Source organism: Kogia breviceps, chromosome 4 (genome assembly GCF_026419965.1).
Source record: "Kogia breviceps isolate mKogBre1 chromosome 4, mKogBre1 haplotype 1, whole genome shotgun sequence".
NCBI lineage: Eukaryota > Metazoa > Chordata > Mammalia > Artiodactyla > Physeteridae > Kogia > Kogia breviceps.
In genome coordinates this window covers 51,801,087-51,814,969 of record NC_081313.1, presented here as the reverse complement: position 1 = coordinate 51,814,969, position 13,883 = coordinate 51,801,087, and the positions used below count along the sequence as shown (strand labels likewise).

The window sequence follows — 13,883 nt, the reverse complement described above, 5'->3', positions numbered from 1 at the left end:
AAAGGGACTATTGTCATGCCTTAGTGTGAAGCTCTGTGTATTTGTGTGAGAAAGAGTTTATATGTTCATTGACTGCTATCAGGTTCTAGGTTAGATGAGGGGTGGGGAAAATATTATTTTTAGCTGTTCTAGTTTCAGTTTACTTAGAGACGGACTTATTTTTGGTTAAGTGTATCTTTCATACAGTGGTTTTCAAACATGAGTCATAGCTTATTTGTGGTCATAAAATCAATTTAATTGGTTGTGAATAGGATTTTTTAAAAAGAAAGAACAAAAACCATCAGAGTATCGCAAACAGTGAGGGTGAATATTGGTGTATAAATCTTTTGTTTCAGTTGTGTGTATGTGTGTGTGTGTGTGTGTGTGTTATCCTGGGTTGAAATGTGAAATGTGTTTCTTACTGTAGGTTGCTGTTAAAAATATTTAAAGCACTTGCTTTAGTATATGTAGTAAAAGTCAGTGACAAAATAGGATTTTATAAAGTTAAATTATAGAAAAATAATAGAACTTTAAAATATGTTTCTACTTAGAATGCTAAGGAGTTCTGTATTTTAAAGAGAATATTAAGACAACTGTTATAGCATTAACAGAAAATGGAGAAATTTTGAATTTTTAAAATTTAGACATTATTAATGATTGAACTATGAGACATAGAAATTTCTATTGAGATTTGAGGTAAAATAAATAATATTCCATTTTGTTAGATTTAGTTTTTATTTTTATATTCTAGGAGATTCAGGTGTCTGGGGATTGAAAAAAAATTTTGCTTTATTGGAGCTTTTGGAGCGACTACAGAATGGACATATTGGTCAGTATGGAGCTGCGGAAGAAGCCATTGGGATATCTGGAGAGGTATTGATTGAACTTGTTGAAATTTTTGTTATGAGCATGAATTTTTTCTTTTAGTTTAAAATATTTGCTATTAGATGCACAATATTACCTTACTTACCCCAGCAGGTAGGATTCCAGAAACACAACTTTTCATTACATTATAGTTCTGAAGGCAAAAAGTCCCCAACTAAACAAAAGTAAAACTGAAATTTGAATTGTCTGAAAATGCTGTACCCAAAGTATGTTTAGTGTGTAAACTTGTGTCCTTATCATCATTAATTCTATCTAAGGGTAAAGTGAAAAAGTAAGAAGATTATGCATGAATAAGAAGGATGTGTAAGCTACATTAAAGCAGAGGATGCAAAAGTGAATCATTCAACAGTAAAGCACAGAGAAAGAAAGAGGAACTCCTTGAAAGGGGCCTTTTAGTATAGAGGCAGAATGCCTTAAAGATAGCAGTAGCTCCTGAGGGAATTGCTATTAAATATCTTCATGAAAAGTTAAATTGTGCATAGATGTACTCTCTTTATCCAGACAGGTAAGTATCCAGTAAATATTAGAAGACCATTAACACAAATTAACATACATTTTTAACACTTATAAAATTGTCTGCATAGCTCATAGACTGTTCTGATTATAGGAATAGTTGTAGTAAATAGCAGTTAATAGTTTTGATGATCAACTTTAAAACCACATGTTTAGGGCTTCCCTAGTGGTGCAGTGGTTGAGAGTCTGCCTGCCGATGCAGAGGACACGGGTTCGTGCCCCAGTCGGGGAAGATCCCACATGCCGCGGAGCGGCTGGGCCCGTGAGCCATGGCCGCTGAGCCTGCGCGTCTGGAGCCTGTGCTCCACAACGGGAGAGGCCACACAGTGAGAGGCCTGCGTACCGCAAAAAAAACACCACATGTTTAGTATGAAGGAAAACATGTCAGGTTGACTTTTTACTTCTCTTTTATTAGATCATGATTTCCTTATATAAAGTGAATCAGTGAAATGGATTTCAAACTGAAGCACTGTTTTCTAAAATTTGCAGTTTTTTCCCATGATTTATCTTTTATCTTTGTTTTGAAAGACATTGAGGTTTTTTTTTTTTTTTTTTTTTTTTTTTTTTTTTTTTTTTTTGTGGTACGTGGGCCTCTCACTGTTGTGGCCTCTCCTGTTGAGGAGCACAGGCTCCGGACGCAGAGGCTCAGCGAACATGGCTCACGGGCCCAGTGCGGCATGTGGGATCCTCCCGGACCGGGGCACAAACCTGTGTCCCCTGCATCGGCAGGCTGATTCTCAACCACTGTGCAACCAGGGAAGCCCGCCATTGAGTATTATCCGATGTTGGTCTTGTAAATTATTTATCAGGTCTGGAAAACAGAAGACATGACTTTTAATTTTACACGTATATATTTCTCATAATTGCAAACAAAACTGTTTAACTTTGGGTTCATTTTCTTATTTAGTGTGATATTGAATGACATCATTGATATGTTTTCTAATTTTTATTGCTGCAAAAATTTATACCAAATCTTTCCCTTTCTAATTATGGCCTTTTAATATGCAGAAAAGTTTTCAAAGATTCTTGAATATCTGACATGTAAAATTTACAACTCATAATGCTTTTTACTAATTCATAAAAATTATAAACATTTCAAAGGTTACGTATAACATAAAGTTTTTGTTGTTGTTGTTGTTGTTTCTTAACTCTGATTTTCAACCAGGATTGCGCAGTGGACAACCTGTGGAGTTTTAGAAAAAATACACAGCTTCCACTTCATCTCTATCTATTGAGAAATAAGTGTTTCTCAGGTTGGAGTCTAGGCATCTGTATTTTTAAAAGCATCACTTGGTTATCTAAATAGCATTTGTGCTTCTCTTCTTCTATACATCATGCTGACAAGTAATATTTAAAGCAGTGAGGATGTATTTAGTATCAGTTTTTTCAGTCTTAAAAAAAAAGACTTCTGTCCTCTGTTGTCAATTTCTTGAGTGTAAAGTGAGGGGATTTTGCAGAAGATATTTTTGCACTGACTGTGAATCTATAACAATGGTTTTATTTTTGACCTCAAATTCATGGCATATATTGATAATCAATTTTAGAAATACCTTCTCACTTACCTATAGAAATGAGTAGCAAATGACCTTTGTACTTAATTACCAGTATATTTTTATTTATAAAGGCTGGTCAGTTAAAAAAAAAGATTATGGGCTTTTATATTTCAAAATTTGGCATGTTATTTATTTATTTTTTTTGGTTGAACAACAAAAATTTATTTATCTTATCACAGTTCTGGAGGCTGGTAAGTCCAAGATCAAGGTGTTGGCATTCTGAGACCTCTTCTTTTGGCTTGTAGGCCACAGCTACCTCACTGTGTGGTCACCTGGTCTTTCCTCAGGACATGTGCACAGGGAGAGAGGGAGGGAGATCTGTCTCTTCCTCTTCTTATGATGCCACCTACTGGATTAGGACCGCATCCTTATGGCCTTATTTAACCCTAATTACCTCCTAAAGACCCTGTCTCCAAATGCAGTAACATTGGGGGCTAGGGCTTCAATATATGAATTTTGGAAGAACACAGTTCAGTCCGTAGACCTGGGAAAATCTATTCTAGGAAGGAAATAAAGATGAATGGGAAGGAGGTAAAGGAGACAGTAGAAGAAGAGAGACATCCTGTGATGCTTACTCAGATTTTTTAGAAGTCTGACATTGAGGTGAGAGTAAAGGATTGAAACAGGATCCTAAAAGTACACAAGGAACTACTTTTATTAATACTAAAATTACCTATTGGGAGGCAGGTCCTGTGCTCAGTGCTGTAAATGCAGGAAACAGTAAGACAATGTTCTTGCCTTCATGCAGCTTGTACCTAGGTGATGACACAAACAAGTAGATGATTTCATTATTGTGAAAAGTTCCAAGAGATTATCTCAGTAAAGGTAGGCTTGGTTATAAACACTATCTCGTCTGCTGAAAATAAAGTGGAATAAATTCACTAAAAATTATTTTAAAAGCATTAGAGACCTGATGTTAGGAACAAAAAATCAGGCCAAATCTGAAGGGAAAATGGAAATTCACTGAGATACAGGAGCAAAGAACGTGCTTTTGCCCTGAGGGCATTAGCCTATTCAGGAAAATCTCTGGGTTTTTTAATGGCCTTCAATGGTGAGGAAGCATAAGTCAAATACCAAACCCACACCTAGATGAGACATCCAGCAGAAGACATTCACAATAAGCCAGGCCACCAGTTGAAACAGACATGCTATTGCATAGAATTAGATTCAGAGTTTTAATCTTTGGATTGTCCAAGTAATACCCATTTTTGCACTCATATTAAGGTGGTCCACTATTGATAATACCGTAAAATCATGAAAAAATAAATATAAATCCCTTTCTAGAGTAAACTACCTTCATCCTAGATCTCAGTTACCTCTCTAAATAATTTTTTTTGTCTTTCCTTGTCTTTTCTTTTTTTTTCTTTTAACTGGGGTATGGTTGTTTTACAGTGTTGTGTTTCTACTGTACAGCGAAGTGGAGTTCCCTGTGCTATACAGAAGGTTCTTATTAGTTAACTATTTTATACATATTAGTGTATATATGTCAATCCCAATCTCCCAGTTCATCACACCCCCCCACCCCCTGCTTTCCTCCCTTTGTGTCCATATGTTTGTTCTCTACATCTTTATCTCAATTTCTGCCCTGCAGACCCGTTCATCTGTACCATTTTTCTAGATTCCACATATATGTATTAGTATACGATATTTGTTTTTCTCTTTCTGACTTACTTCACTCTGTATGACAGTCTCTAGGTCCATCCACGTCTCTACAAATGACCCAATTTCGTTCCTTTTTATGGCTGAATAACCTTGCATTGTATATATATGTACCATGTCTTCTTTAACCATTCTTCTGTTGATGGGCATTTAGGTTGCTTCCATGACCTGGCTATTGTAAATAGTGTTGCAATGAATATTGGGGTGCATGTGTCTTTTTAAAATTATTATTAAATAGGAGTCGCTATTTTAAAAAAATTTATTATTTTATTTATTTATTTATTTGGCTGTGTTGGGTCTTCGCTGCTGCAAGCGGGCCTTCTCTAGTTGCGGCGAGTGGGCTTCTCATTGTGGTGGCCTCTCGTTGTGGAGCATGGGCTCTAGGCGCATGGGCTTCAGTACTTGTGGTTTGCAGGCTCTAGAGCACAGGCTCAGCAGCTGTTGTGCATGGGCTTAGTTGCTCCGCAGCATGTGGGTTCCTCCCACACCAGGACTTGAACCTGTGTCACCTGCTCCGGCAGGCAGATTCTCAACCACCATGCCACCAGGGAAGCCAGTGTGTGTGTTTTTGAATTATGGTTTTCTCTGGGTATATGCCTAGGATTGGGATTGCTGGGTTGTATGGTAATTCTATTTTTAATGTTTTTAAGGAAACTCCATACTGTTCTCCATAGTGGCTGTATTGATTTACATTCCCACCAACAATGCAAGAGGGTTCCCTTTTCTCCACACCCTCTGCAGCATTTGTTGTTTGTAGATTTTCTGATGATGCCCATTCTAACCAGTGTGAGGTGATACCTCACTGTAGTTTTGATTTGCATTTCTCTAATAATTAGTGATGTTGAACAGCTTTTTATGTGCCTCTTGGCCATCTATATGTCTTCTTTGGAGAAATGACTATTTAGGTCTTCTGCTCATTTTTTGATTGGGTTGTTTGTTTTTTTGATATTGAGCTGCATGGGCTATTTATATATTTTGGAAATTGATCCTTTGTCCATTGATTCATTTGCAAATATTTCCTCCCATTCTGAGGGTTGTCTTTTTGTCTCATTTATAGTTTCTTTTGCTGTGCAAAAACTTTTAAGTCTGCTGATCTTTTTTGACCCATTACTCCTAGAGTAATGGAAATAAAAACAAAAATAAGCATGGTGTATCACATGATTCATTTGTGAATATTGAAGAATCCTTGCATCCCTGAGATAATCTAACTTGGTCATGGTGTATGATCATTTTAATGTATTGTTGGAGTCAGTTTGCTAGTATTTTGTTGAGGATTTTTGCATCTGTATTCATCAGTGATATTGGTCTGTAATTTTCTTTTTTTGTAGTATCCTTGTCTGGTTTTGGTATCAGGGTGATGGTGGCCTCATAGAGTGAGTTTGGGAGTGTTCCTTCCTCAGCAATTTTTTGGAAGAGTTTGAGAAGGATGGGTGTTAGCTCTTCTCTGAATGTTTGATAGAATTCACTTGTGAAGCCATCTGGTTCTGGACTTTTGTTTGTTGGAAGATTTTTAATCACAGTTTCAATTTCATTACTTGTGATTGGTCTGTTCATATTTTCTATTTCTTCGTGATTCAGTCCTGGAAGGTTATACCCTTCTAAGAATTTGTCCATTTGTTCCAGGTTGTCCATTTTATTGGCATAGAGTTGCTTGTAGTAGTCTCTTAGGATGCTTTGTATTTCTGTGATGTCTTTTGTAACTTCTCCTTTTTCATTTCTAATTTTATTGATTTGAGTCCTTTCTGTCTTTTTCTTGATGAGTCTGGCTAAAGGTTTATCAATTATGTTTATTTCTCAAAGAGCCAGCTTTTAGTTTTATTGACCTTTGCTATTGTTTTCTTTGTTTCTATTTCATTTATTTCTGCTCTGATCTTTATGATTCTTTCCTTCTGCTGACTTTGGGTTTTTTTTGTTCTTCTTTTTCTAGTTCGTTTAGGTGTAAGTTTAGATTGTTTATTTGAGATTTTTCTTGTTTCTTGAGATAGGATTGTTTTGCTATAAACTTCTCTTTTAGAACTGCTTTTGCTGCATCCCATAGGTTTTGGGTCGTCATGTTTTTCTTGTCATTTGGTCTCTAGGTATTTTTTGTTTTCCTGTTTGATTTCTTCGGTGATCTCTTGGTTACTTCATAGCATATTGTTTACCCTCCACGTGTTTATGTTTTTCACATTTTCTTTCCTGTAATTGATTTCTAATCTCATAGCATTGTGGTCGGAAAAGATGCTTGATACGATTTCAAGTTTCTTATATTTACCAAGGCTTGATTTGTGACCCAAGAGGTAATCTATCCTGGAGAATGTTCCATGTGCACTTGAGAGGAAAGTGTAATCTGCTGCTTTCAGATGGAATGTCCTATAAATATCAATTAAATCTATCTGGTTTATTGTGTCATTTAAAGCTTATGTTTTCTTATTAATTTTCTGTCTGGATTGTCTGTCCATTGGTGTAAGTGAGGTGTTAAAGTCCCCCACTATTGTTGTGTTACTGTTGATTTCCCCTTTTATAGCTGTTAGCATTTGCCTTATGTATTGAGGTGCTCCTATGTTGGGTGCGTGTACGTTTATAATTGTTATATCTTCCTTTTAGATTGATCCCTTGATCATTATGTAGTGTCCTTCCTTGTCTCTTGTAACATCCTTTATTTTAAAGTCTATTTTATCTGATATGAGTATTGCTACTCCAGCTTTCTTTTTTTTTTTTTTTTTTTTTTTTTTTTTTTTTTTTTTTTTTGCGGTATGCGGGCCTCTCACTGCTGTGGCCTCTCCCGTTGCGGAGCACAGGCTCCGGACGCGCAGGCCTAGCGGCCATGGCTCACGGGCTTAATTGCTCCGCGGCATGTGGGATCTTCCCGGACCAGGGCATGAACCCGTGTCCCCTGCATCGGCAGGTGGATTCTCAACCACTGCGCCACCAGGGAAGCCCCTCCAGCTTTCTTTTGATTTCCATTTTCATGAACTGTTTTTTCCATCCCCTCACTTTCTGTCTGTATGTGTCCCTAGGTCTGAAGTGGGTCTCTTGTAGACAGCATCTATATGGGTCTTGTTTTTGTATCCATTCAGCAAGCCTGAGTCTTTTGGTTAGAGCATTTAATCCATTCACATTTAAGGTGATTATCGATATGTATGTTCCTATTACCATTTTCTTAATTGTTTTGGGTTTGTTTTTGTAGGTCCTTTTCTTCTCTTGTGTTTCCCGCTTAGAGAAGTTCCTTTGGCATTTGTTGTAGAGCTGGTTTGGTGGTGCTGAGTTCTCTTAGCTTTTGTTTGTCTGTAAAGCTTTTGATTTCTCCATCAAATCTGAATGAGATCCTTACTGGGTAGAGTATTCTTGGTTGCAGCTTCTTCCCTTTCATCATTTTAAATATATTGTACCACTCCCTTCTGGTTTGCTGAGTTTCTGCTGATAAATCAGTGGTTAACCTTACGGGGAGTTCCCTTATATGTTATTTTTTGTTTTTCCCTTATTGCTTTTAATACTTTTTCTTTGTCTTTAATTTTTGTCAGTTTGATTACTATGTGTCTGGGTGTGTTTTTCCTTGGGTTTATCCTCCCTGGAACTCTTTGCGCTTCCTGGACTTGGGTGGTTATTTCCTTTCCCATGTTAGGGAAGTTTTCAACTATAATCTCTTCAAATATTTTCTCAGGTCCTTTCTCGCTCTCTTCTCCTTCTGGAACCCCTATAATGTGAATGTTGGTGCATTTAATGTTGTCCCAGCAGTCTCTTAGGCTGTCTTCATTTCTTTTCATTCTTTTTTCTTTATTCTGTTCTGTGGCAGTGATTTCCACCATTTTCTCTTCCAGGTCACATATCTGTTCTTCTGCCTCAGTTATTCTGCTGTTGATTCCTTCTAGTGTAGTTTTCATTTCAGTTATTGTATTGTTCCTCTCTGTTTGTTTGTTCTTTAATTCTTCTAGGTCTTTGTTAAACATTTCTTCCATCTTCTTGACCCTTGCCTCCATTCCCCCCCCAACCCCGAGGTCCTGGATCTTCTTCACTATCATTATTCTGAATTCTTTTTCTGGAAGGTTGCCTATCTCCCCTTCATTTCGTTGTTTTTCTGGGGTTTTATCTTGTTCCTTCATCTGCTACATAGCCCTCTGCCTTTTCATCTTGTCTATCTTTCTGTGAATGTGGTTTTTGTTCCACAGGCTGCAGGATTGTAGTTCTTCTTGCTTCTGCTGTCTGTCCTCTGGTGGATGAGGCGATCTAAGAGGCTTGTGCAAGCTTCCTGATGGGAGGGACTGGTGGTGGGTAGAGCTGGGTGTTGCTGTGGTGGGCAGAGCTCAGTAAAACTTTAATCTGCTTGTCTGCTGCTGGATGGGGCTGGGTTCCCTCCCTGTTGGTTGTTTGGCCTGAGGTGACCCAGCACTGGAGCCTACCTGGGCTCTTTGGTGGGGCTAATGGCAGATTCTGGGAGGGCTCGTGCCAATGAGTACTTCCCAGAACTTCTGCTGCCGGTGTCCTTGTCCTCAAGGTGAGCCACAATTGCCCCCTGCCTCTGCACGAGACCCTCCAACACTAGCAGGTAGGTCTGGTTCAGTCTCCTGTGGGGTCACTGCTCCTTCCCCCTGGGTCCTGGTGCACAGACTACTTTGTGTGTGCCCTCCTAGCGTGGAGCCTCTGTTTCCTCCAGTCCTGTCTAAGTCTTGCAGTCAAATCCTGCTGTCCTTCAAAGTCCAATTCTCTGGGGATTACTCTTCCTATTGTCGCCCCCCAGGTTGGGAAGCCTGATGTGGGGCTGAGAACCTTCATTCCAGTGGCTGAACTTCTGTGGTATAATTGTTCTCCAGTTTGTGATTTGCTCACCTAGCGGTTATGGGATTTGATTTTATTGATTGTGCCCCTCCTACCGTCTCATTGCAGTTTCTCCTTTGTCTTTGGATGTGGCGTATGTTCTCTGGTGAGTTCTAGTGTCTTCCTGTCGATGATTGTTCAGCAGTTAGTTGTGATTCCGGTGCTCTCACAGGAGGGAGTGAGCGCATGTCCTACTCTGCCATCTTGAACCAGTCTCTCAAAATTTGGCATGTTATGATGATTGGGGTTCAGTTTAAAAAATTTTTTTTAAATTGAAGTATAGTTAATTTACAGTGCTGCGTTAGTTTCAAGTGTACAGCAACATGATTCGGTTGCTGTACACCTGAACCATGACACATATATTCATATTCATGATACATATATTCTTTTTCAGATTCTTTTCCTTTATAGGTTATTACAAGATATTGAGTATAGTTCCCTGTGCTGTACAGTAGGTCCTTGTTGTTTGCCTGTTTTATATATAGTAGTGTGTATTTGTTAATCCCAAACTCCTAATTTATTTCTCCTCCCCCTCCCTTGCTATCTATCCCCTTTGGTAACCATAAGTTTGTTTTCTATGTCTGTGAGTCATTTTCTGTTAGGTAAAGGGGTTCAGTTTTAATACGTTATTTTTTTGTTTATCAGAGCATCATTCGTTGTGATGAAGATGACGCTCACGTTGCATCTGTATATTGTACTGTATGTGCAACTCATTTGTGCTCAGAGTGTTCCCAAGTTACCCATTCTACAAAGACATTAGCAAAGCACAGGAGAGTGCCTCTGGCTGATAAACCTCATGAGAAAACCATGTGCTCTCAGCATCAGGTGCATGCCATTGAGTTTGTTTGCTTGGAAGATGGCTGTCAAACTAGCCCACTCATGTGCTGTGTCTGCAAAGAATATGGAAAACACCAAGGTCACAAGGTATGAATATAGTTAAACTGGATGACTCCACCTAGTTTACCAGCCCACCATTTATTTTCACTGACTTGGTTTTTTATGCTAAGAGTAGAGATCAAAGAAGAGCTAAATGATGCATGAGTTGAGCTTGGTAGCATGAAAAGAAATGAGAGATTTATTTTCTGAATATTATAACAAAAATTTCAGGGTCCTCATGATTCTTTCTTTATTGAAAAATGGCTTTCCAGCATGAAACAAAAGTTCTTTTCTTTGTGTGCCTGTTTTTGTAATGCACTGGATTATTTTGATAATAATCATGTCTGTTGACAAACTAATGCTTGTGGTAAAATTTTAGAGAGGGTTTCTTGGATTCTTGTTTAGCAATAAATGGACTTCCTAATTTTAAATTATTTCTTTGAAAGGTAAATAGTTTTGGGGCAAAGGCAAATTAGTATTTCTTATGCTGTGTTTTTTGTAAATGTGTTATAAAAGCCTCTTGTGGCTGATGCTTTTTTATTAATAGGAGCCATTTAAGTAGCATTTTATATCATTAGTCAATACTGTGAGTTCTTTTCTATAACTATGTTGCATCTTATAGCATTCAGTATTGGAACCAGAAGCTAACCAGATCCGAGCATCAATTTTAGATATGGCTCATTGCATACGGACCTTCACTGAGGAAATCTCAGATTATTCCAGAAAATTAGTTGGAATCGTTCAGCACATTGAAGGAGGAGAACAAATAGTGGAAGATGGAATTGGAATGGCCCACACAGAACATGTATGGGTTTTTTTCTTCTTCACCCTTTTCCTTGCCACTTTTTCACCTTGTAGGATTTATTGAGCAATTACATTGTGCCAGTACTGCACTGGTCACTGGAAATACATTTCTTAGAAAGTCTTTGTCTTTATGGAAATTTATAATCCATCATGGAAGAGAGCCAGTTTGAAGTGTGGTAACTTTTACTTTGTGGGGGAAGTACAGGATGCCCTGGCAGTGTGCATAAAAACAGCAATAACTTGGGTAAGTCGTAGAAGACTTTCTAGAAGATGTGATATCTAACTGAGATTTGAAGGAATTTAGTCAGGGAGAAGAGTGGGGTGGGGAGTGAGTTCCAGAGAGAGAAGCATATGTTAAAATACATGGAAGTGAGAATTGGACATATTGTAGAAACTAAGTTCACTGTGGTTGAAGCTTTGAGTATTGGGGTGGGGCGTGGCAAGAAAAGATGTTGGAGAGTTAAGGGCCAAATCCTGTAGCATCTTGTTAGACATGTTAAAGAGTTTGGACTTTATCTTACAGGCAGTGATGAGCTGTTGAAGAATTGGCATAAGAATAACATAATCAGGTTTGCATTAAGAAAGGTTGCTCTTTAATATAAAAAAATGAATTGGAGGAGGAACAAGATTGGAAGCAAGGAGGCCTATTGTGAGGTTGCTGAAATTATCTACTTGAGAAATGTTTATGGCCCATAATACTGGAGTAGTGAGAATGGAGAGGCGTACATGGATTTGAGATTTTAAAGTAGAATAGTGATTTACTGATAATATTAGTGATTTATTGATAATATTGATTGGATAGGTACTTCGCAGGGTCAGGCCTAATGCCTAGATTTCTACCTTGCCCAACCTGGTGGATGGTGATATTGTGCTCTAATGGGGGAGGAAGAAGAATTTGGGAGGGGATAATGGGACCAAGGTGATAAGTTTAATTTGGATGTTGAATTTGTTATTTCTGTGAGATAAAAGGAGATACCCTTCAGTAAAATGAAGAGTCAGTGGGTGTTAGGAAGTATGTCTAACTTTTAAGAAGTTTGGCTGTGAAGAGAAGAAAGGAACTTAGGTGGTAGTGGTAATTGCATTTTAAAATTGAATTATAGAGAAGAAAGGGATATTTTCAGATAGGAATATAAAGTACAAGGACAGACACAAAGTAGTGTTTTTCTTTTGTAAAGAAACAAAGTTAAGCTAAGTCATTGGGGAATAATGCTAGAACTGCTCTCTGTCAAATATAGTAGCCATTAGCCTCATGTGGCTATTTAAGTTTAAGTTATTTAGCAGTTCAAGAAAATACAGAATTTACTTCCTCAGTCTCACTAGCTGCATTTCAAGTACATTTTACGTGCATGTAGCTGGTGGCTACCATATTAGTCAGCACAGATATAGAATATGTCTATCATCACATAAAATTCTACTGGACATTTTTGTGCTATGGTGGAAATATTTATTCCTTCAGCAAATATTTATTGAACACATCCGAAGTTCTAGACACTGTTGAAGTCAAAAATACCTGCTTTTGCAAAGTTTACATTCTAATGTGGGGAGAGAGACAGTACATAAGTAAAATATAGAAGTATGTTATTAGATACTTTGGAGAAAAATAAGGGAAAGGGGGAGTACACTTTTATATGGGGTGTTTGGGGACAGCCTCGCTGAGAAGGTACATTGAGCAAAGACCTAAAGGAGATGAGAAAGGGAACCATGCTAATATCTGGGCGAAGAGCATTCTAGGCTGAGAGAAGAGGAAGTACAGAGGCCCTGAAGTTGGAGTGTGCCTCGTGTGCTTAAGAAACTTTGAGGAGGTTGAGTTAGCTAAATTGAAATGACTGATGGGGAGCATAGCAGGAGTTGAGGTCAGAAAGGTCCTTAAAGGCACTTGCTTTACTTTCTTCCAGGAATGCCCTTGAAGATATTCACATGGTTCCCTCTCTTACCTCCTTCAAGTCTTAGCTCAGATGTCTCTTTCCCAGGGAGTCTGTCGTTGAACATCCCCTATAAAGGACTTTGGCATTTACTCTGAGTGGGAAACCACTGGAGAGTTTTGAGCAAAAGAATAATTATCATTCTGACTTAACATTTTAAAAGGATCAGTCTGGCTTCTGGGTGGAGAATACATTATAGGTGGCAGAGGTAAATCTAGTGAGCCCAGTGAGGAGGCTATTATAATAATCAGGTGAGAGATGATAATGGCTTCAATCAGGTTGGCAGAGGTGCAGGTGGTGAGGCATGATCAGATTCTAGATATATTTTGAAGTCAGCAGAATTTGTTGAGAAACTAGTTGTGAAATACGAAAGAGAAGTGTTAAGGGTGACTCCAATTTTTTTAGCTTGAAAAACCTGGAAGATGGAGTTGCCATTTATTGAGATGGAGAAAACTAGGTTCAGGGTTGGGAGAGACTGGAGATTAGGTATTCCTTGTTGCTTGAAATGTCATTTAAACAGTTGGATATCCAAAGGCTGTGGTTAAGGGGAAAAATTTAGTGTGGAGATAAACATTTGGGGATTTTTAAGGATATAGATTATATTTAAATTTTCATTAATTCACATATAAAATCTTGGTTAAGATTACAGTTGTTTAAAACTTATTTTTATTGCCTTAGGTACCAGGTACTGCAGAGAATGCCCGATCATGTGTCCGAGCTTATTTTTCTGATCTACATGAAACTCTGTGTCGTCAGGAAGAAATGGCTCTAAGTGTTGTTGATGCTCATGTTCGAGAAAAACTGATTTGGCTCAGACAGCAGCAGGAAGATATGACTATTTTGTTATCCCAGGTTTCAACAGCCTGTCTCCATTGTGAAAAGACTTTGCAACAGGTAT

General features: G+C 38.1%; 1 protein-coding gene across 2 annotated transcripts in view; it reads left to right on the top strand.

Moving 5' to 3' along the window:
- The window catches only part of TRIM23 (tripartite motif containing 23), a 40,918-nt gene that overhangs the window by 11,215 nt on the left and 15,820 nt on the right, over positions 1 to 13,883 (top strand). For both annotated transcript variants that reach the window (XM_067031039.1, XM_059062300.2), the window contains 4 exons: positions 731 to 852; positions 10,029 to 10,307; positions 10,882 to 11,064; positions 13,664 to 13,879. In XM_067031039.1, the coding sequence (XP_066887140.1) occupies positions 731 to 852; positions 10,029 to 10,307; positions 10,882 to 11,064; positions 13,664 to 13,879 (800 nt within the window). The remainder of the gene's footprint in view (positions 1 to 730; positions 853 to 10,028; positions 10,308 to 10,881; positions 11,065 to 13,663; positions 13,880 to 13,883) is intronic.